We start from the raw sequence: 23,663 nt of genomic DNA, 5'->3' as shown, positions 1-23,663 counted from the left end.
AGGGAGCCAGAGGGTCGTTCAAGGCTGTGTTTCACCTGCAGGAAACCCGGCCATATTGCCAGATTCTGTCCAGAAGGAGGGAGGAACGCCACAAGCAAGCCTTCTTTAAACGATGGACGCCAGTAAGGAAGGGAGTGCGACTACTGGCGAACACGAGAGCACCCAGGAATAGGCCACGAATCAAAGTTCAGAACAAATTCAGCCCCTTAGCAAATGAGGAACCACGCCTCGAGGAGACCGAAATTCAAGCCTCGCCTGTCAAGCATTCGTCACCTGATACTGTTGGTCGGCCTAATGAAGTAACCGCCAGCACAGGGAGCATTTCCGCCGACAACGAACACGACCTAATGCGCGTCCAGGGCAAGATAAATGGCCGTCGCGTTACCATGCTACTGGATTCTGGGTCAACCCACGACTTCATTTCAACTGACCTTGTCAAGAAGCACAACATCTCCACAACAACCGGTAGCGATGTCCTGAACGTCACACTTGCTGATGGATCGGTCCGCTCACAGCCTATTACGAAAACGGACAGCTTGAAGACCGTAGTCGGCGACTTTAGCGAGCACCAACAGTTCTTAGTATTCCCTATGACGCAGTATGACGTGATCCTCGGCAAACCATGGCTGACCCGGACGAACCCACAGATCAATTTTCGTACCAATGAAATCAAGCTGGAGGGTGGATCCATCATCTGTCAACCGAGTGAAAGTGATGGCACGGACAAATCCAACCCACCGATCGAGACGTTCCTCATCTCAGGGAAGCAGGCTAGGCATGCAATGAGAGGTGGCGCAGAAGGAATCCTAGCGTATGTGACAGCAGATCCGGACGAGCCACAGACGGTGGATAGTCCGGGTAGGGAGGATCAGAAGGATTTCAAGGACCTGCTGAAGGAGTTCGGGGACGTCTTTCCCGATGAGCTTCCAAACAAGCTGCCACCCAGAAGAGGCGCAGATCACGAGATAAAAACGGAAGAAGGAGCTAAACCGCCATCTCGTGCAGCATATCGTTTACCAAAACCAGAGATGGATGAGCTTCAAGCTCAGCTCACCGAGCTGCTCCGTAGAGGATTCATCCAGCCCAGCAAATTTCCATACGGAGCCCCTGTGTTCTTCGAAAAGAAGGCGGATGGAACACTTCGAATGGTATGCGACTGGCGTGAGCTAAACCGCATAACCATTAACCCTTTGTGAGTCCACTGGTTTCGGAGAAAATGACCAAATTTTCCATTCCGACAATAATCCCCTGTAACTCCACAGTTTTTGAGAATATGTAATTAGAAGTTGTGTTTTTCTGAATGGAATCGTTCGGCTGAATCCAAAAAACTATGTTAGAATGTTGCCATGGTTACCAATGTTGCCATATTAGGCACATATTGTCATAATCAAGTGTATAGCCGCGTTATTTACAGAGCGCACCATAGGAAGGAAATGAAACCATACTTTTATGTACAAATATACAGTAGACAAGATAGAAACTCACAGCACTGAGATAAGATATCCTTCACGGGAAGTGGCGTGCATGGTAAGCGGCGTAGCAGTCGTGGTCGCTCGTGATGTGGAGGTGAACATCGCACGTAGTGCAGTAGGTTACACACTGGTGCTGCTTGTTACCCACTTCTGTGCAGTTTCTGCAGTTCTTCCTTTTCCTCACTCCAGGTATGTGAAGCTGAGCAACAGGAACCTGGACATCCTGCGGAACAGGCACTGGGCGATACGAGCGCTTCGGTGGCGGTGCATGCTCATCAATCGATGACAGCTGCTGGATGAGGTTACAGCGGAAATCCGAGTGCTGCAAGTTGCATCGTCGACTTATCACCCCTGGATGCTGGCTCTGCCACAAGTGAAAGAGGCGGTATGCATTGACAGCGCACACGTCGACCATATCCAAGAAGAGACTCTTCCAGTATTTCTTCGTTTTGCGAAGCACACGGTGCGTTTCGATCAGCTGATCGAACGTGTCGACTCCACCCATGCTGCTGTTGTAGTCTCTGATGCACATTGGCCTCTGCACTTCCATTTGCTGGTGTGCACCATCAATCTTGACATTTCTTGTTACTGTGTCATGCTCATGGCCCTGATGTATGTTGCTGTACATTGACACACACCGCTTGTCCTTCCATTGCTGGTACAGGTGATCTCCGTTGCGAACATAGCGTGTTGCACCTCGCTCTGCATGTTTCTCGAACTGTTTCATGTCGGTCCGCAATACGGCTGGAAATCCAGTGCGGTTCGCGCGGACGGTGCCAACCAACGATATTTGCTTGGTACGAAGAGATGTGGCCAGGGTTTCGGAAGTGTAAAAATTGTCCGTGTAGATCACACTTCCGGCGCGCACGTCACTGACCAGCCGCATCACCACAGCATGAGTCAGGCCATTTTCACCTCCAGGTTGCTGGCCTGTGTAAACTTCAAAGTTTACAACAATGGAGCTTTGGGCGTCGCAGGCAGCGAAGACCTTGAAGCCCCATTTGACGGGCTTTTTGGGCATATACTGCGTAAAAGGAGCGCGTCCCTTGCACTTGACCATGCGCTCGTCAACACTAACGCACTTGCCAGGGATGAACAAACGCTTGCAGGCCGCCTGCAGATGGTCGTGAAGGTATCGCACCTTACGAAGTCGATCATTTATATCCTCTGCCCTGAAGTCCACAATCTTGATGAAGCACATCAGCGCTAAGTACCTCCGGTAGGTTCGAATCATGCAGCGTGCATAGTTTCCGTTGTACAACGACGTAACGCGCCAGTAGTCCCTCGTCGCAGGCAGAGGATGAAATCCCTGGAAGAAGAGAAATGCAAGGAGGCCGTAAAACTCATTACGGTTGGTCTCCTTCCACACACCATCCGTCTGGTACGTCTTTTTTTCAGCGATATGCTCGTGCGCATACAAATTTGTAAACTTGACAATTGAATCCACAACTTCGTCCGGGAAATATAGTTTGAAGAAATCAAGTTCACATGTTGGAGCGAAATTATCAGGTAGGTTCAAACCAGTGCCAGTTATGTTGAACTCAGGTGTATTGGTTTGCAGCTGGTCAACATCATCATAGCCACTACAATTTTCGTACTGTATACCACGTCCTCGTCCTTGCCCTCTTGCAGCTCCGCGTCCTCGCCCTCTTGCAGCTCCACGTCCTCGCCCTGTCGCAACTCAATGTCCTCGCCCTGTCGCAGCTCCACGTCCTCGCCCTCTTCCACGCGCGGGGACACCTACTGCTTGGCCTCTGCCTCGTCCAGCGCCACGTCCACGAGCAGCGACGGGAACAGGAATAGCGATATCGTCAGCCGAATCGGATCCTATTTGCTCCAAGTCGGAAAAGAGATCGTCATTCAGGCGATCTTCCTCGTCAGACGAAATAAAATCGTTGTCCGAGTCGCCTACCTCGTCGCCTGAAGAGCAAGCGATATCCTCTACTGGGAGATCTGCTTGGTCCGCGTCTTGTATTAGGCGAAGCGCCTCGTCTGCATCCATCGCTGGATAAGTCCAAATTCTAATTTTGACATAATTGCAAAGGCTCTTTCAAAGCGTGCTATCAAAAAAAATTTAGTGGCGACCTACATCATGTTTAGTACCTACGTCACGGACATTTTCTCAGGTATGCGGTGGTGAAGTCTCGGCGCGATGCGGTAAACCAGTCAAGCGCGACGATCAAAAATGTGACGCGCATTTGAAACGAGCGAAATCGCTCGTTGAGCGCACAAAGGGTTAAGAACAAGGCATGCCTACCGAATATTGACGACCTCTTTGATACCGTCCAAGGCAGTGCGTATTTCACCAAGCTAGATCTGAGGTCCGGTTACAATCAGATTCGAGTAGAAGAAACAGATATTCCGAAGACAGCAATAAATACCCCATTCGGTCACTTTCAGTTCACAGTGATGGGTTTCAGCCTAACAAATGCCCCGGCAACATTCCAAACCTTGATGAACAGTGTCCTCCAGCCATACCTGCGTAAATTCGTTGTGGTGTTTCTAGACGATATCCTCATATTCAGCAAATCATGGGAGGAGCACCTCGATCATGTCAGAACCATCTTAAACGCCCTCAGGAGGAATGAGCTATATTGCAAACCGTCTAAATGTGAATTCGGCCGGACAGACGTTCTGTTTCTTGGGCACCGGATAGACGGCCAATGCATTTCTCCAGATCCAGAGAAGATCAAGGCCGTGCATAACTGGCCTGTCCCGACGACGGTCACGCACGTAAGACAGTTTCTGGGATTCGCTAATTACTTTCGAAGGTTCATTAACCATTTCTCGGCCATCTCCAAACCCCTGGAGGAACTGAAAGGGAAACATGTGCGCTTCGAGTGGAATCAGACTCGACAGGAGGCATTTGAGCGATTGAAGTCTGCTCTGCTGGATGCACCAGTGTTGCGACTAGCAACCGTCAGTCAGGATTTCCGCGTTGAGACTGACGCAAGTGACTTTGCTGTGGCAGGAGTCTTAACGCAGCAAGCAGAGGACCAGTCCTGGCATCCTGTGGCTTACGTGAGCCGAAAGCTGTCTTCTGCCGAACGGAATTACACGGCCGCCGAGCGAGAAACTTTGGCTGTAGTGTATGCCCTGCAGTGCTGGCGAGTCTACCTATTTCGCCACTTTCAACTCTACACCGACAACATGGGAGTTGTCTACCTCAGGACCAAACCAAACTTAACCAAGAGAGAGGCTCGATGGATTGAATTCCTGGCCGACTATGACTACACGGTACATCACAAGCCAGGGAAGTGTAACATAGCAGACCCGTTGTCACGTCGACCAGACTTGGAACTGAATGGAATCGAGTTCTCTCTGGATGTGAATCAAGGAATTGCGAATCAGATCTCAGCAGGGTATGATAGTGACCCAGAGCTTTCGCCAGTAATCAAGCGCTTGATGGCTTGCAGCGAAGACGCCATGCATGAGCGATACGTCTGGAACAGTGTGGACCGGCGGCTGTACCTAGTAACATCGGGCGATGCTCGCCTCTGCAATCCTCGCGGTCCGGTACGGCTGCAACTGCTCAAACAGAATCATGATTGCCTGACGGCCGGCCATCCGGGGAGAGACAGGACCTACCTGAAGCTGAGCAGATACTTCTATTGGCCAGGCATGAGAAGTACTGTGAAGGACTTCATTAAATCTTGCGACCGGTGCCAACGCGTAAAGGGTAGCCAGACCAAGGCAGGACTGTTGCAGTTTCTTCCAGTCCCCGAACAGCCCTGGACAGACATCAGCATGGATTTCATCATGGCACTGCCGCTGACCTGCCGAGGACATAGCGCCATTCTAACCTTTGTGGACCGTCTGACGAAGTATGTGCACCTGATCCCGACGACTGTTCATGTTGACTCTAAGGAGGCAGCCCGATTGTACGTGGATCATGTGTTTGCTGCCCATGGCTTGAGCAAGACGATAGTTTGTGATCGAGATCCGCGATTCACGTCGGCGTTCTTCAAGGAGGTTTTCAGTATTCTTGGCGTGGAGCTAAAAATGAGCACGGCCAACCACCCGCAGACCGATGGCATGACTGAGCGTGTGAACCGTGTCATTGAGGATACGCTAAGAGCTTTCGTCAACCATAGGCAAAACAATTGGGATGAACTCCTATCGCTATGTGAGTTTGCGATCAACAATGCCGATCAAGCATCAACAGGTAACACGCCATTTTTCCTCAACCATGGATGCCATCCAGTTACTCCCTCGAGCTTATTGACGAAGCAGAAAGCTGGAGCTGGCATGGACACGAATGGTCCGCTGTCATGGCTGGATGGCCGCGTAGAGGCACTACGTGAGGCACAGGATGCCATCGTGGCGGCGCAGGCCCGGCAATCATTGTATGCGGATCGAGGACGGGTGGAGGACGCCCTGAAGGAGGGGGATGAGGTGTTGGTCTTCAGGGACTTCCTGCTGACGCCCGAGGAACGAGACAGGCCTTCACACAAATTAAGGCTCAAGTGGTATGGGCCGTTCAAGGTGCAGAAGAAAGTGGCCCCGAATGCGTACAGATTAGCTCTTCCAAGAATCATTCGGGCCCATCCAGTGTTCAATATTGCTGCCCTCAAGCTGTACCATGGCAATGAGATACCGGGCCGTACTCAGCCGGCACCTCCACCCCTAACTGATGCGGATGGCCATACGCGGTACATTGTCGAAAAGGTGTTGTCGCACAAGAAGAGAGGACGGCGCACGCAGTACCTAGTGAAATGGAAGGGCTACCGCGATGCCACCTGGGAGCCGGAGGAATACTTGATGGATGAAGCAGGAAACGCTATTATTCCGCTGAAAACCTACCTGGACCGTTTTTCATAAAATTGCTATTTAATTGGCAGCCACAGTTGTATTGCTAGTTTCTACGTGTTGCAATAGAAATGTAGCATTCTGCATGATTAGGATAGTGCTTCCCTGCCAGCCAGGCGTTATTTGCAGAGGACATGCACTGGATCTTGAGTTCATCAGTGTTGTTTTCGGCTACCATGCATTCCACATATCTGTTGAGTTCGAAACAAGACGACTGACAACGGGAACAAGTTAGTGGGAACGACATTTATTATACTAGTAGACGACGAGACAAGAGACCAAGACGAACGAAACGACTACATGGTGATTATTGACGAGTGAGAAAAGAGAGAGCGAGATCAAGTCTAAACGGCAAGATAAAGGGCCTGGGTAGCTATGGCAAATATGGGCGCGCAAGTAGCTACCCAGGCCAACGGAGCAAAAGGAGACAAAAGGTGCGTACGCAAGTGCATGCAGGCCAGCTAGAAAAGGTACGGGAGGAGGTACCTAACATACCACCCCTCCATGAAAAAAAAATCCCGCGTCCTCGCGGAGGGAAAAAAAAGAGGAAATATTTAAAAAAAAATGAACTGGAGGAGAAGAAAACACACACACACACACATACTACACGCGCACGGATCTCACGAAAGTGTGTACTAAATGCACTACAGATCATTCCTGTACTACTTATAGTGTGTAATAACTATTGGAGTTTGGCGAGGAACATGAATTACTAGTATTTTGCACGGCTAATACAGCCTAGTTACACTTTTGCTAAACATCCAAAAATTAGAGCGTGGCTCACCATGATCGGACCCCTAACTTGGTAATGTTTTACGGACACACGCGCGCGCGCACACACACTACAAAAAAATTCACGAAAAATAAATTTGACGAAGAAGGAACGCATACAAAAAAAAGAAAGAGAGAAAGGCAGCTGACCTGCATGGCTTGAACGACACGACGAGACGAGGTTGGCGTAGGAGAGACGAGGTTGATAGAGACGAGACGAGGTTGGCGTAGGAGAGATGAGACTGACATGGACCAGACGAGGTTGACAATTTGACATAGACGAGACGAATGGCGGTTGAGGACGGCTGGGCATGGGATGATCTCAGGGTCGTGGGTCGATCAATAATCGGGCGCCAATATGGCTAGCTCAGTCGGTAGAGCATGAGACTCTTAATCTCAGGGTCGTGGGTTCGAGCCCCACGTTGGGCGCCAATGTTGAGTTCGAAACAAGACGACTGACAACGGGAACAAGTTAGTGGGAACGACATTTATTATACTAGTAGACGACGAGACAAGAGACCAAGACGAACGAAACGACTACATGGTGATTATTGACGAGTGAGAAAAGAGAGAGCGAGATCAAGTCTAAACGGCAAGATAAAGGGCCTGGGTAGCTATGGCAAATATGGGCGCGCAAGTAGCTACCCAGGCCAACGGAGCAAAAGGAGACAAAAGGTGCGTACGCAAGTGCATGCAGGCCAGCTAGAAAAGGTACGGGAGGAGGTACCTAACATATCCATGCATGATCATTAGTTACCATAACTGTTCCTTCGAATTGGTACTGTTCTGACAGTTGAGAGGGGGGAATGGTGTAACAGATTCACTGTTACTACTAACACTAGGAATAGGATACACTTATCACCTGCTATTATTACGCTGCTGCTGTTAGGTGTTATGTCCATCATTGCTTGTTCATGTATATAAGAATGCATTATGGGAAGGATCATTGCTTATTCCAAGAATGACTACTGAAGTTAGTTGGACTGTTACATGGACCAGTGCACACCGAGTTACGGCTACTCTGCCGGAGCACCAGCAAGACGCAACTTGGATCCTGGTCACAGCACCAAATGTCATGGCCGCGCTTCGGCGGCTTTGTGACTTGGCTTAGATCAGTCTAGTGGATACCCAGGTAGACGACCAATATAGTCGCCACCCAAGTTGCTAGCTCACACAAGGTAGTCGAAGGTTGAAGGGGAGCGATCAAAGATACTTTTATTCGTTGGAAGAAGGCGGCTTTTATGTGATTTTGGTTACAGTATAACTGTGATATAATAATTAGTAGGGAATATTAGTATAGCTTCGGGGAGCTCGCTCACCCACATTACATGATAGAGTTACAAATATGAGTGATGTCCGAGGTTATTCGTACGTCGATCGTGTGACGGAGCCTGGAGTACGCTGTCGGATGTTGCTGCAGCTAGAGCGCGCCGCCTTCATACGGTGTCTTGATTGGGTCACCCTTCACCTTCTGCCCCGTAGGCTCTTCCCTCTCATTACCCCGTAGGGCGCTTCACGGTCAAGCCGTGACCTCTCCCAAAAAAGGGATAACAGAGTCCGCAGTGCGCGAAGCACTTGCAGGACCCTTTACGTCGTACGACGCGAGAAGAGGGGCCTTGCTTGCTCGACTAACAAAGGTATCAGCTACCTTGCAGGACTAAGCAGGGTCCCCTCAAGCTCAACAGTGTAGTGAGTACAATGCTGACGACTTGTACTGAAGGTGTAGCCGCCGTACGACAACACTTGTGACTCGAGGCCACGAGTTGTAAGCCATGATTGCTCAACTAACGAAAGTGCCAAATCCTTCGTAGGACTAATCATGGTTCTTACAGAACTCTAGAATATTTCGGAGCCCAGCTTTTGGCTGCTGAATCTCATTGCGTGGTCGCTTTCACGACGAGTCGAGTCCGGGTCATGACACTTGGAAATAAATTATTTAGGTAAGGATAGAGGAAACAACAACCGAACTTAATCTTGGGAGAACTAATCAACAAGGAGAAGTAAAAACCGGAACTCTCCACGGAACCGGCGGGGCGGGGCTAGGCGACGTGGAGAAGTCCGAATGACGTTTTCGGGTACGCACGCGGCGCAGTCAATGGGACTTTGGCCAGCAAGAGTGGGGTAGCTAACCTGTGCAGCAAGCGTACCATACAAATGAGGCAGAATGCAGAAGCGGTGCGAATGCTTGCAATAATGACGCGTTGCGGATACGGCATGACGTCAACACAATTCATGAAAATGCCTACGCAAAAATAACAGTGAGCTACGATGCAGGAAACGATCTCGGCGATCTGGCAGACGAGGAAACAATTTGAAACTAGACAAATTCACAGTCAATGAGTTCGAGAAAAGGAAACATGATAATAGCAAGAGAAGAAAGGAACAGAGAAGGCGCGGAGAATGCAGAGTATGAATAAAAGATCAGAACGGTAAGCAAAGTCTGAAACGAAGATCATGACTTACAAATTCAAATCAATAATTCGAAGTAATAAATAGTCGTACATTATGGTATCATATACTTATGGAAAGAGAGGCGAACTATTCTACTTCATGAGGCTAATGTTGTCGAATGCTTTTGACACATCGAGGCCAAGGATGTGGTTATCCCGAGCGTAGGGGGTGGCTTTAGCTGAAATCCAGCGCTGTGTCCACACCACATCGGGAGTGCCACGGCCAGGCCTGAAACCAGACGAAGTGGATTCAAGATAATGCGACACACATGGTGTAATACGTTTGAGCACAAGAAGTGAAATGACCTTGCGCAGGGTGTTCAGCAATAAAATCAGTCTCAGGTTCGCAACTGGTCCCCGCGCGTTCTTAGGTTTTTGTAACGGTGTCCATATTCCTGTACAAGTAACACTACACAGGTCGCCGCACCTTGTGATGCTGTTATTGATCATCATGGTGATGATCCGGGAGATGTACTCAGCACCGAACTTCAGGAGTTCTGCGCATACATCATCTGGCCCACATTCTTCCTGATTTCGCAGTCGCCTTAAAGCCGCCTCTATTTCTTCGGTGGAATTGGGGGCCTCCAGTGTGTGCGGAGCTGGCGGTGGCAGCGGGTCATCAGAAGTGTTAACCTGCCCTTGATAGTGATCACGTACGCGAGATGCTGTTTCTTCGTCGCGCATGAGGATGTGACCATCAGCAATGTGGTGTCTGGACTCTGGAAGTGTTCACATTTTCCGTTGCTGCTGTGAAAGCTGAGCAAACTGTGCATTTGGTTGAACGAAACTTTTCTTAGCCACAGATCAGTGCAGATGACCAATGGTGGTGTCTATGTTGTGGTTCCACCACATAGTCGATCATGTTGTGGATATCCCTAGTACGATTCGTACAGTCAACTTTGCGAATAACGACATTCGGCGGGGCATCAGAAAAATGTCCTTATTCGCGAAGTGTCCTTATATCCGAAGTCCCATTTGAATGTATGTGAACCCATATATGGTAAAATATGATATGCATATCAAAACAAAGCTCGTTTCATGCTCTAAATCATTATGTACTTTATTTCATATCCACGCAAACTAAACTCATACCTTTCTAAAAAAGCTTGAAATTCGTGGCTGCAATAATTTCTCGATTCGGTTATCAATGCAATGCTGCTTGGCTTTTTCAACAGCATCAACATGATCACCAGATTCAGGGATGGAGCGCAGATACTTCAACGTTGTATCGAGCGACACAATGACATCATTGTATTTGGGTACTGTAGATGTGTCTTCATCCTCCTCTTCACTGTCGCTGCTGATGATCTCTGCAGAGTCCGTCGTATCAAGGACATCGGCAAGCAACTCGATATCAGTGAGGCCGCCAGTCGCTCCTGTTGCGACACTTTCATCAATGTTGACAAACTCATCGAAGGACGTGCCTTCCTCTGCCAACCCAGCTTCACAAACAGCAGACCAAAGTGACGCATCTTCTTGTTCGGTCTCATCAGGCGGAAGATCTTCGCTTGGTGTTGCTGCTGCTGCTGCTGTTTTGGGCTGAAATCCAACATGTCTATAACAGTTCTTGACAGTGTCGGATGTGACCTGTTGCCAAGAGGTCTTCAGCCATTGCACGGCATCCAGGAGGGTGATCTTGCATTCCTGGTCACTGTCGATGCAGCTGATTCTTCGCTTCACAAGCAGCCGCCGGTAATGGTGCTTCAGGTTTTTGATGATACCTGCGTCCATCGGCTGGGTCATGGAAGTGGTGTTTGGAGGCAGGAAGAAGATGCTTATGTTCGATAGATCCAGGTGTGGATGACCAGCAAAGTTGTCCAGGATCAAGGCTATCCTTCTTCCCTCGCGGACCATCCTGTTGTTGAGTCTGTTACACCACTGCTCAAACAACTGTCCGGTCATCCACGCCTTTTTGTTAGCTTCATACTCAACTGGGATGTTAAGCACTCCACGGAAGCAATGTGGGCGCTTACTCTTCCCAATAACGTACAGAGGCAGCTTTTCGCCGTCCGCACTTGTTGCTACCAACACTGTAACGCGATCCTTGGCATGCTTCCCTCCTTTGCATGTCTCTCCTTTGAATGCCAGCGTCTTCTCTGGACTCATTTTCCAAAACAGCCCAGTCTCATCTGCATTAAAGATGTCCTTGTCATCGTAATCTTGCCGGATGGGGTCGAGCTGTGTGTCGAGCCATGTTTTTGCACTGGCGTGGTCTGCAGACGCGCTCTCTCCCACGATCTGCTTGCAGGACACGCCATGTCGTTTCTTCCATCGCTCAATCCAGTTCAAATCCAAGCTAAAGTTGTCGTATCCTTCGATATGGTTTTCCGACAGCTTCTTCGCCAAAGTGGTGGCCTTCGCCAAGAGATCCAGTCCAGTGACCACAGTATCAGTTCGAGTGCTGCGAATGTTCCTGAACCATTCAAGGAGCGCTGTGTCAACTTCGTGGTATCGAGACTGCCGGTTAGCTCTCGCCTCCAACTTCGTAGGACTTTTTACATTATCCTCGATCCTTTCTCTATCCTTTAGGAATCCAGCGAGCGTGCCATGGGACACTCCGTATTTCTCTTGCACGAAGATTCGCTTGATACCCTTGTCAACGTCCTGAATCATCGAGTACTTCTCTGCGAAGGAGAAGCGCTTGCGCTTGAGAGATTGTTCAGCCATGTTCACTAAACAACGTCTGATCGGCAAATAAGATAAATCACAGCGACACTAGGCAAATGTCGCCCTTTTACGCGATTTTTCGAGATCGATCGAGCCTCGTATCGTCTACGCCTACGGTACAGTAAGGCAACCCAAGCAGCTCGTGCTTGAGCTTATCGATTTGTACGACTCGTTCCTGGTTTGTACGAGACTCGCGTAGTCGTCTGCGAAAGCTACACTGCTACCGCTGGAGTAGTACACACGGATCACAACGATACGCGCGTCGCCCACCGCAGCGGCAAGAGGAACTATGATCACTTCCTTTTGCAGCTGTGATGATCACTTGAAAAAAAACACGTCGTTGCTTGCGTCGCAGCGCTCACTCTGCGTGTTTCGCGTGGAACTAATCTGCATTGCATGCAGCCCTGCAGGCAGGCTGGGCCCTGATATCGGCATGCGCATGCAGTCACCACTGCACTGGCACTGCACGGACCACGGATCCGCGATCCGAGGAGTACATGTACAGGTACGTAGACTCATGCACGGTGTTGTGTTTGAAGAAAAACAATTTTAATAGTTTTCTCCTGGTGGACGTCGTTATGGCTTTGAGTTTGAACGTTTCCAGTGCTGCAGCTTACTTCTGGCACCTCTGTCCAGGGGTTCTGGTACTTCAGCGTGACAGGCGGGTGACATCGACGGTGACAGGTACAATCATGGACCTGTCAAGAGCCCGCTCCCCAAAAAAAGTCGTTATTGGAGTAGTGAATTTGACGTTGGGGGACGAAAATCGTGTCGTTAATCGCGAATTGTCGTTATTCAGATAGTCGTTGTATCCGAAGTAAAATGTATGCGATTAGAGGGGACTTTGCTCTGGGCATGGAAATCCTGTCGTTATTCGCGAATTGTCGTTATATCCGCAGTCGTTATTGGCGAAGTTGACTGTATTGCTGTCTTCAACCTTTCAAGTTGATGTTGTTCGGTAGCGCATTGAATAGCGGAACTCTATGTTGGCTTACAACAACTGGTGCAAGTTTGCCCAGTCCACAAGCGCCTGGCCGTTCTCATTGCGAGTTCGTTGCTATAATTTCCGATACACGATCTGACAGCGCTGCCAAATTTGCTGGTGACGTCCCCCACACCGATGACAAGCGGTCGTTTGCTCGTCCCATTCCAAGCGGAAGATAGTGCGTCATAGAACTTCTCCCTGAGCTCAGGCTATTCCTTCGACCTTGGGGTCCTGGATCAATGTGCCACGAAAAACCGGACTGGCAGTGATGAGTTCTTGGCTTGCGGAAACGATAGGTCAACTTAGCCTACTCGATCCGACCGTTTTTTTTAATACACGGTTCACATAATTTTTGAAACAGCAAAGCCAATTCCGCCATGGCTGTCGTCTGTCAGGCTGAACCTCATTAGACTGTGAGTTTTAATGATACTTCTGTCGAACGGGTCCTTTTCACTCAGCTCATGTAATCCAAGGGATCACATTGTTCACCATCACTATCGCTGTTCATGAAGATGAAATTGAGGGCCTTATGTCAGGCGAAATTACTGGTCAGTCGGCGACACGCATTTTTCACAAACATTTGCGTTTCACCTGCTGGGAGGGTATGCGTGTACTCGAGTCTCATCCTGAGCACGTTTTTTTCTTCTTTTTCAGCTCCAGTATAGCTGTATTTTTCATTGCAAAGCCGTCCTCGATTGTTGTGTTCGTTGTTCAAACGAAGTGGACATTCAATCATGAAGGCAGAGGACATAGGAGCCTGATTGGAGTTTCTCGTGGCATAGGACGGCCACACAGAGACACTTTGGGATTTTATGAATATAAAATACCGTACTCACGATGCTGAGATAAATTTGTGCGATATCAAATTGTTTGTGATCTACCACATCGAGCAGAACGGGATCCAAACACAAGCTTACCGACGGTTAGGCTGCCGACCTGACTGGACAAATGATCCCTGGCTTCACCAGACGCCAGAAGTCGGACACCATGTCCTTTGGCGCGACGTCCATCTCCAAAAAGAACTCCATCTTCGCCAAGAAAAGGCTTGAAATACTCAATATTCAACCAAGATTCGCGGACTCGTGTAGTATAAGTTTGTTGATGACATTCAGGTATTCATTGCATGAATGGTTATGTCATCAGGCGGTGAGGTGTAATGGAATTGCATGATTTGCAGTTCATTATAAAGTAATCAATCTTCTCCTTCGATCTTGTTCAAATAATTCTCTAAATGTACTGATGTTTTGACATCATAGTTTTTCGAAAGATTCCAATAATTTAGTTATCATATGTTGACTCGCTTTGAATCGCTGATCAGAGCATGATCATGTGATCTGATCATGCTGTGCGCCATTTTTGCTATGGTTCTTTGATGCGCGTGAGGGCATGAACCTCGCGGCATCAGGCTGGCTTTTGTGGATCTTTTTACTCTCCTTTTAGACTAATTCCTGTAAACAAGCCGTATTTGGGGTCTTGAGTGTGTGGTCGTGAGGGATTGAGGGAGCCTACAGACGGAATTGGTAGTGCTCTAGGGTCTGACCTAAAGTAGAAAGGAATTCGATTACAGATTTGGTACCGAAACCCACGTGGATGCCCCGGAAAAGTCGTCGTGGTCGTGGAAATACAGTCCAAAAACAGCAACGTGATAGTGCTGGTTGTGAGCAGACTGATCAAAGTTCGAGTGTCAGTGCTGTCAGTGTGACAAATTTGGACGTCGCGGACGATAAAGGAACTGTTGCGCGTGCTGGTGAACACCTTGTATGCACCATGTCCTCCAAATTTGATTCGTATTTGAAACAGTATCGTGGAGCTCGCGATGACTTTGATGTCTTTTGGAGAAAGTTTATGGTGGCTGCTCAACTTCAACAATGGACAACAGAGGAAAAGCGAATGGCACAACTTCCGTTATTCTTGGATGGAGATGCCTTTTTAGTGTGGGATGAGCTCTCTGATGAGGATAAGAAAAAAGAGAACAGTGTGAAACAACGGCTGCGTGATGCCTTCACGCTGTCGACAGGACAGGCGTATGGCCAGTTTGTTACGCGCACCCTTGGTCGATCCGAGAGTGTGGATGCATACGCTGCGGATCTGCGCCGGTTGTTAATCGCAGCCGGACATAAAGTCGAAGCGGACGGCAAGTCACCCATGCTCATCGAGCAGTTCATAAGGGGCTTGCACTCGCGCTTTCTCGGATCGATTATTATCCTGTTGGAAAAGTTGCAGGGCAGCTTCCCGCCACTGTTTCAACAGGCGATAGCTCCAAAGCATGCCTGGAACAAGCCATATCGAGGTTGCAAGCCACCCCTCTCAGCACTTTTTTGAAGAAATTCGAAATTTCAATGGTGGAAGATATACTATGAAGAGAATTTCAAAAAGTATGTTTCGCGGCGCGACCGCTCAACCTACGTCATTCAAACGTTGCAGGATGGTTCAGACGTACATGCTAGGCATGGAACCACAGGCGATGATGCCATAGCTGACACACAGCAGACTCGTGTGCACAGATACTAAATTAGTGGACGTCGTCATCTTCTTCCCGCTGATCTCGAATGTACTATGAAGTGCTATTTCACCTGACGGACAAGGCGACACTTGACAGGTTACGAGCCATCGGCACTGTCAACTATTTTTCAAATTCTAAATTCTTTCTCGCTGGGCGCATTCGAATTTATACTCAAATGTGACCGGTTCTTCACTGGAGCGGCGCGAATCGACTGCGACATATCTCACCCACTCCATTGTCAGGCTGCTCCGGTTCGTCATTGTCACCAGTGTGATCAACAATGCCTTGAGTGGCAGTGTTTTCAAGCTTTTCATTACAATTTCAAATGCGTCAGCGGTATCGCCACGAATTTAGCCAACATCGACCTCGCTGTCACCCTCAGAAAAGTAAAAAGGATCACACTGTTGACTGGTTTGAGGGAAAGAGACATACGGGAAAGTCTGAAGAAAAAAATGACTGTCACCCCCAGGACTCGAGCCAGGGACCTTCGCTTGTAGCCAGCGGTGCTCTAACCACTGAGCTATGGTGTAGTCGTCATCCCAGCAGATACCGTTCAACATTTTCTTCACACTTTGTAACTCACTCTTCCTGTGAATCCACACAGGCGGGTGGGACGCAGCCCTCACTGTAACCCACACACTTCACGTAAAAACTAGCACGCGGGGAGCCCCAAGTCATAAAATGTTAACTGGTTCGAGGGAAAATGACAAACAGGAAAAATCTGAAGTTGATTGTTCCAACTAGGAACACACGCTTCTTGCCGAACTTGACACTTGACTGACTCACGACTGCCATCCGGAGCACACGAGGAGCACGTCGCACCTTCCACTCGGCAAACCTGCAAGAAAGCACCACTCCCTGCTCAATACACGGTGTTTCGGAGAATTCACCCCTCATCAGTTGAGCTTGAGTAGGCTGAGGAAGATTGTGCCTGAAAAGCACCACTTATATACTGCTCTCCAGGCCAAACCATCACCAGGGATACAAACTTACAGAGACGCTTTGTTTCCAGCGCGACAAACACCTCGTGAAGCTCCAGGTAGCAGCGTGAGTCAGAGTCGCTCATGGAGTTGTGATAAACAGACGTTGAGAGCCAGTATAGCTATTCGCAACGCTGTCACCTCCAACAACTAGTCGCACGTCCAGAAAAATCTGAAGAAAAAACTGACTGGCACCACCAGGACTCGAACCAGGGACCTTTGCTTGTAGCCAGCGATGCTCTAACCACTGATCACACTGTTCATCCTCACTATTGCTGCTCATAAAGATAATGCCGAGGGCCTTAGACAAGGAGACACTTGATAGGTTACGTGCCATCGGCACTCTCAACAAAGTAAAAAGTTAGTTTCAAATAATTTGAAACTAACTGCATGTAATTCCAAATAATTACTCGATCGGCACATTCTCTGAGTATACTGAAATGTGGCCGGTTCTCCACGGGACTGACGCGGATCTACTGCCCGCGACACGTCTCACCTTGACGAATAATCAGATCGTACTCGTCTGAGCAACATATGAGCGATTTCAAGCACCTAAAATATATCGAAGAGAATTGGTGAGCACACATGCTCATTCCCTGGGGACTGCAAATTCACAACTCATTTCATTTCACATAATCATTTTCATCGTTTCGGCAAATTGCCATCATCAGGATACAATATGAAGTGGAAGTCTGCCAAGGAGCAGTTATATACACTAATTTGTGTTCTTAGGTGTTGATAATATTTCTATGACTACATATGTTACCTCAGTGCTAGAAATATGACATGTCTAAAACTAGTGAAAGATCACAAGTTTTCACTGACTCATATGCTGGGTGTTGGTAATAAGTTAGCACAGCGCAGATGTCACCAGATAACTTGAGAAATGTCTGAACAGGTTTCTCGCAAGCAATTCACGAATGTGACCATGTCAGTGGTTTCCAGTAAATACTGTCACCTAGATAGACAGTGTGGTGTGACTGTTTTAGAGTAATGACCATCTAGTACTGGTGTTGATCTCTGGGCCTTCGTTTCTGATCTCCACTGCCTCTCGCAATTTGCGGCTTGCCCTGTCACTGGCTCTTGCAACCACAGACACTCCCGAGAAGATGCTGTCCCCAACACCTAGGTTGATCCCTGCATGCTTAGCTCACATGTGGTCACCACATGGCTTATCCACAGTGCGCCTACGAGCTTCACCGTTGTGTTCCTCCAGTCTTGTCTCCAGTGTGCAACCCGTCTCTCCGATGTATTTTTCCCTGCACAACTTGCATTGCAGCCGGTATATCACATTCTTCTTCAAACATATTTTCACTCCACCCGACTTACAAGTCAGACACGGCCCCAATGGGCGTCCTCTTCTCTTTGTCTTTCTGATGTTGGGCTCCTTAATGCAGCTGGGCGGACTTTGTGCTGAGTGACAGAGCTGACGTTTGAGGCTACCCGCATGCTCGTAAACCACCCGGACTGGTAACTTGTGCTTCCGGATAGCTTTGCTGATGCTGTGATGCACCCTGTCCGACTTATACGGCAGCTTCAGAAACGCACAACACGGATTACCTCGGCGGCGACGCTTGGGTTTCCTTGCTGCTTCTCGGGCATTGATGATGAGGCTCTCTGGATAGTGGTTGAGTTGAAGTTGGTCCTGAATTTTCTGTTCACTTTCTTTACACATGGTGTCATTGGAAGACAGACGTTGTGCTCTTAAGAATTGAGACTTTGCAACGGCAAGTTTGATGTGATGAGGTACAGCAGATGCGTAGTCTATCAGAAATCCACTATTGCATGGCTTTTGGAAGAGCTTGTACGTCATCTGGCCCGACTGTTGTATGGCAATCGTCACGTCCATGTAATCAATCCAGCCTTTGCTACTGCTGAGCTCGTAGGTGAACTTGAGTCGGTCGTGTCCTGCATTGAAGTGCTGTATTAGCTCCAAGAGGCGTTCCTCACCGTGGGTCCAGAGAATGATCACATCATCAATGTACCGTTTGTACAGCACAGGCAGAACCGGTGAATCGGCAAGAAGGCGCGTTTCCAGAGAGTGCATGAACAATATTGCGAATGGTGGTGCTAGATTATTGCCCATTGCAACTCCCTCTAGCTGGTGGTAAATTTGTCGCCCGAATCTGAAGAAATTGTTACTGAGAACAAATTGAAGCAAGTCCTTGACTTCGCACACGTCAAGGCCGAACATGTTGATTCTTTTGAAATTCTGTTCCAATATTTCTCCCACTGCGTTGACTCCCTCTTCAATTGGAATGCTCGGGTACAGGCCCGCGACATCCAAAGTGGCAAGAATAGTCCCCTCTCCAGCTTGGAGCTCGGACCAGTAGTGCGGCGACATGTGATGGATCCAGTGTCCAGCGGGTATTGGTTGTGGATGATTGTGTGCCGGACAGCACCAGGCGGATTCTGGAGCTTGGGCCGAGCTTTGTTCTTTCGACAGGCAAGTTTTCGGATCGCGAGCGTTCGGAGGTGATTACGTCTGTCGAGCGGATGGCCTACACGTTGCGCTGGCAGCAAGCCCAGCCTCAAGAGGTGGAGGTTCCAGACAACGAGACTGTTTCTGACACGGTGGGCGACAGAAAACTCTGGAAGCTCAAGCAGCGTGGGTTTAAACAACCGCCGAAAATGTGTGACGATGAAGAAAGGAAGCTTGCGAATTTCAAGGACGATGTTCTCGCTGCTTACACCAAATACAGGCCACCGATGTCTAATATGACCAAGGAGGAACGAGAGGAGCTGGCCAGACTCCGCAAGGACACAAGTACAGTCATCAAACCGTCAGACAAAAGTAAAAAGTTAGTCGCAATGAAACAAACGCTCTACCTGGAGAAGGCAGACACATTGCTATCAGATAGCGCTATGTACGAAAAGGTTGACCTAACAATAACTGAGTTCGAGACACGGGTGAAAGCTGTCCTTGGGGACAAATGCAAGAACATGGATTCAAAGCTGCTGAAGTCGATTCTCCCCAACGATACAAGATTCCCCGAGTTCTATGGTCTTCCAAAGGATCATAAACAGAACCTACCCCTACGACCCGTCGTGTCAGCATGTGATAGTCCTGTCACGGGCTTATCAACCGTACTAGAACGCATTCTACACCAGTTGCTAGACTTCGTCCCAGCACACCTCACTAATACGAATGAAGCCCTTGATGACATCTGCGCTTTATACCCAGATCTCAAAGCTCCAGAGGGGACTATTCTTGCCACTTTGGATGTCGCGGGCCTGTACCCGAGCATTCCAATTGAAGAGGGAGTCAACGCAGTGGGAGAAATATTGGAACAGAATTTCAAAAGAATCAACATGTTCGGCCTTGACGTGTGCGAAGTCAAGGACTTGCTTCAATTTGTTCTCAGTAACAATTTCTTCAGATTCGGGCGACAAATTTACCACCAGCTAGAGGGAGTTGCAATGGGCAATAATCTAGCACCACCATTCGCAATATTGTTCATGCACTCTCTGGAAACGCGCCTTCTTGCCGATTCACCGGTTCTGCCTGTGCTGTACAAACGGTACATTGATGATGTGATCATTCTCTGGACCCACGGTGAGGAACGCCTCTTGGAGCTAATACAGCACTTCAATGCAGGACACGACCGACTCAAGTTCACCTACGAGCTCAGCAGTAGCAAAGGCTGGATTGATTACATGGACGTGACGATTGCCAAACAACAGTCGGGCCAGATGACGTACAAGCTCTTCCAAAAGCCATGCAATAGTGGATTTCTGATAGACTACGCATCTGCTGTACCTCATCACATCAAACTTGCCGTTGCAAAGTCTCAATTCTTAAGAGCACAACGTCTGTCTTCCAATGACACCATGTGTAAAGAAAGTGAACAGAAAATTCAAGACCAACTTCAACTCAACCACTATCCAGAGAGCCTCATCATCAATGCCCGAGAAGCAGCAAGGAAACCCAAGCGTCGCCGCCGAGGTAATCCGTGTTGTGCGTTTCTGAAGCTGCCGTATAAGTCGGACAGGGTGCATCACAGCATCAGCAAAGCTATCCGGAAGCACAAGTTACCAGTCCGGGTGGTTTACAATCATGCGGGTAGCCTCAAACGTCAGCTCTGTCACTCAGCACAAAGTCCGCCCAGCTGCATTAAGGAGCCCAACATCAGAAAGACAAAGAGAAGAGGACGCCCATTGGGGCCGTGTCTGACTTGTAAGTCGGGTGGAGTGAAAATATGTTTGAAGAAGATTGTGATATACCGGCTGCAATGCAAGTTGTGCAGGGAAAAATACATCGGAGAGACGGGTCGCACACTGGAGACAAGACTGGAGGAACACAACGGTGAAGCTCGTAGGCGCACTGTGGATAAGCCATGGGGTGACCACATGCGAGCTAAGCATGCAGGGATCAACCTAGGTGTCGGGGCAGCATCTTCTCGGGAGTGTCTGTGGTTGCAAGAGCCAGTGACAGGGCAAGCCGCAAATTGCGAGAGGCAGTGGAGATCAGAAACGAAGGCCCAGAGATCAACACCAGTACTGGATGGTCATTACTCTAAAACAGTCACACCACACTGTCTATCTAGGTGACAGTATTTACTGGAAACCACTGACATGGTCACATTCGTGAATTGCTTGCGAGAAACCTGTTCAGACATTTCTCAAGTTATCTGGTGACATCTGCGCTGTGCTAACTTATTACCAACACCCAGCATATGAGTCAGTGAAAACTTGTGATCTTTCACTAGTTTTAGACATGTCATATTTCTAGCACTGAGGTAACATATGTAGTCATAGAAATATTATCAACACCTAAGAACACAAATTAGTGTATATAACTGCTCCTTGGCAGACTTCCGCTTCATATTGTATCCTGATGATGGCAATTTGCCGAAACGTTGAAAATAATTATGTGAAATGAAATGAGTTGTGAATTTGCAGTGCCCAGGGAATGAGCATGTGTGCTCACGAATTCTCTTCGAGTTATGAAGCTGCAGGATGCCTCACCGCTACTTCGTTTAAAAATATATCGATATCGCAAATTTCTCAACAACGGACATACTCGTCTTTAGGAATCCAGCTATACCTTTAAAAACGGATACAATCGTCCTTCGTCCTCAAAGAGAGCATGTCTGAGATTACAAGGGTATGTGTGCAAGTGGATCTCTCATATTTCGCTCAAAATGGGAAGGTCTGTTCCCTTTGGTGTGTAGATCGATTGTGCAAAGCCCTTGAAAAAGTCCCCGAAGGGAACCCTGAAACTTGCATACCCCGAAAATTGCCGAAATATCACAGTATTGATGGGTCTACAAACGAGTCACGTTACAGCGTATACGAACAAGCTACGAACAAACCTCCATCAAGCCAACATTGCCTCACTTCAGAAGATTTCCTGGAGCACACCATGCCTTTCAGCTGCAGTGGACACCCCTCGCACAGCCCCTGACTACCTCCTGCGATCCTTCCCCTTCTTCGCCATCACACCCTGGAACAACCTACCTGCGGACCTCCTGCTTCACGAGCCTCATTCAAGACGCCTCCAAACCTTCAAGGTCAACGTATGTAAGGATCTAATCCGAAAGAGATGGCTGTGGTCCACACAGTACCTGTGATGATGATATTGAGACCCATTTAGTATTTACCTCTCTACTAGTACTTGCTTGTTATGATTATTGTTCTCTTTCTTCATTTTCCCTTCTGGTTTAGTCATTACACGTATTTATATTATTTGGTGCAATACTAGCGCCCCTTTCTTGCACCAAATTATTATTTTTGCTACCTGACCATGCACCCCCCCCTTTTTTTTTCGATGCCAGGTTGCAACGCTAACGCCGAGACCCCTGGTCGGTCGAGTTACTCCCTGTACATCGGCACGTCGTCCCTACATCCCTGTGTCTTGTCTTGTGTTTGTCTCCACATGTCTCTTTGTAGGGCTGTGTTCCCAATAAAAAAATAAATAAAAAAATAAAAAAGCAGTACCGCTTTAATAGCCACGCCAGGATTCCCAAAGACAAGGGCCATCGCCCCCTGACGCAACAAATGATCATCCTGAAAATAGTCAATGTACCAGTGCTGGCAAATCAGCCAGCTACGTCCTCAATTGGCCAGAACTATACACCGGCAGATAGTAGAACACCTCTTCTAGCGCTGAGGACATGTCCTCCATCTTCCTCTTGGGGTTTTCTTGAAATAGACTTTTTAGAATTTTTACACTCGACCATCCTAAAACACGGCCAAAGTCAAACCTGCGCAGGAAAGCTCGCCCCTCCGCAACGTCATCCCATCAATTTCTTCCCCAACACTAGAGAGGTTTTGCAGAGCGAACGTATACAATGATTTTCGCGTTCCAGGTAACTGGTTGCGAAAGCTATTGCGAACGTTCGCGCGAAATTTGTGTTTTGCATGTTTTTCGCTCCAAGAAATTTCCTCGTGCACTCGCTTGTTTGAAAAGTGGTATTCATACGATTATTTGTTGTTGCGAGTGGCGGCACCCGGAGTCACGGCCTGAGACGAGAGCTCTTTGACTGCGTTGTTTATAGTCGGAGACCCACAGACAAACGGGTTGGCTTTTGCCGTAATCTGGCGCATCAAAACCTGAAATTCAAAAAGGCATCGTTGATGTAACCGACTCTTATCAGTGAGAAGACGAGCAGGCAGGAGATCGGAGATGGTTCCGGAGATGAAGCAGCACGGGCTGCCACAAGTATAGGAAAGCTAGCACCCGCGGACCAAGCCAAGAGTAGAGATCAAGAACAAACATGAAGATTGAGGGTGGCTCACCGTGCACGAACAGTCCACAAAGAGTGAAAGTTTGTATGTTTTTCGCTACAAGAAATTTGCACTCGCGTGCACTCGCTTGTTTTGAGAAGTGGTCTTCACCAGGGAGTCGTCAAATACCCTGGCCTTCATCCGATTATTTGTTCGTTGCGAGAGGCGGCATGCACACCAGACACCCTGAGTCACGGCCTGAGAAGAAAGCTCTTTGACTACGTTGTCCATGTCCGGAGACCCACAGACGAACGAGCCGGGTTGGCTTGTGCCGTAATCTGGCACATCAACACCTGA

The 23,663-nt window shown here is 48.5% G+C and overlaps 2 protein-coding genes across 2 annotated transcripts in view; one reads left to right on the top strand and one right to left on the bottom strand.

Moving 5' to 3' along the window:
• The window catches only part of LOC135828728 (vasorin-like), a 224,745-nt gene that overhangs the window by 52,510 nt on the left and 148,572 nt on the right, over positions 1–23,663 (top strand). The gene's annotated exons all lie outside the window — the stretch shown is intronic.
• On the bottom strand, positions 10,405–12,169 carry LOC135828327 (tigger transposable element-derived protein 4-like). The gene has a single exon (XM_065340774.1). It carries the CDS (start codon positions 12,167–12,169, stop codon positions 10,589–10,591), a length of 1,581 nt encoding a protein of 526 aa, XP_065196846.1. The 3' UTR covers positions 10,405–10,588.

The sequence above is a fragment of the Sycon ciliatum genome, chromosome 12 (assembly GCF_964019385.1).
Source record: "Sycon ciliatum chromosome 12, ocSycCili1.1, whole genome shotgun sequence".
Classification (NCBI taxonomy): Eukaryota; Metazoa; Porifera; class Calcarea; order Leucosolenida; family Sycettidae; genus Sycon; species Sycon ciliatum.
This window is presented reverse-complemented; position numbering and strand designations above follow the sequence as displayed.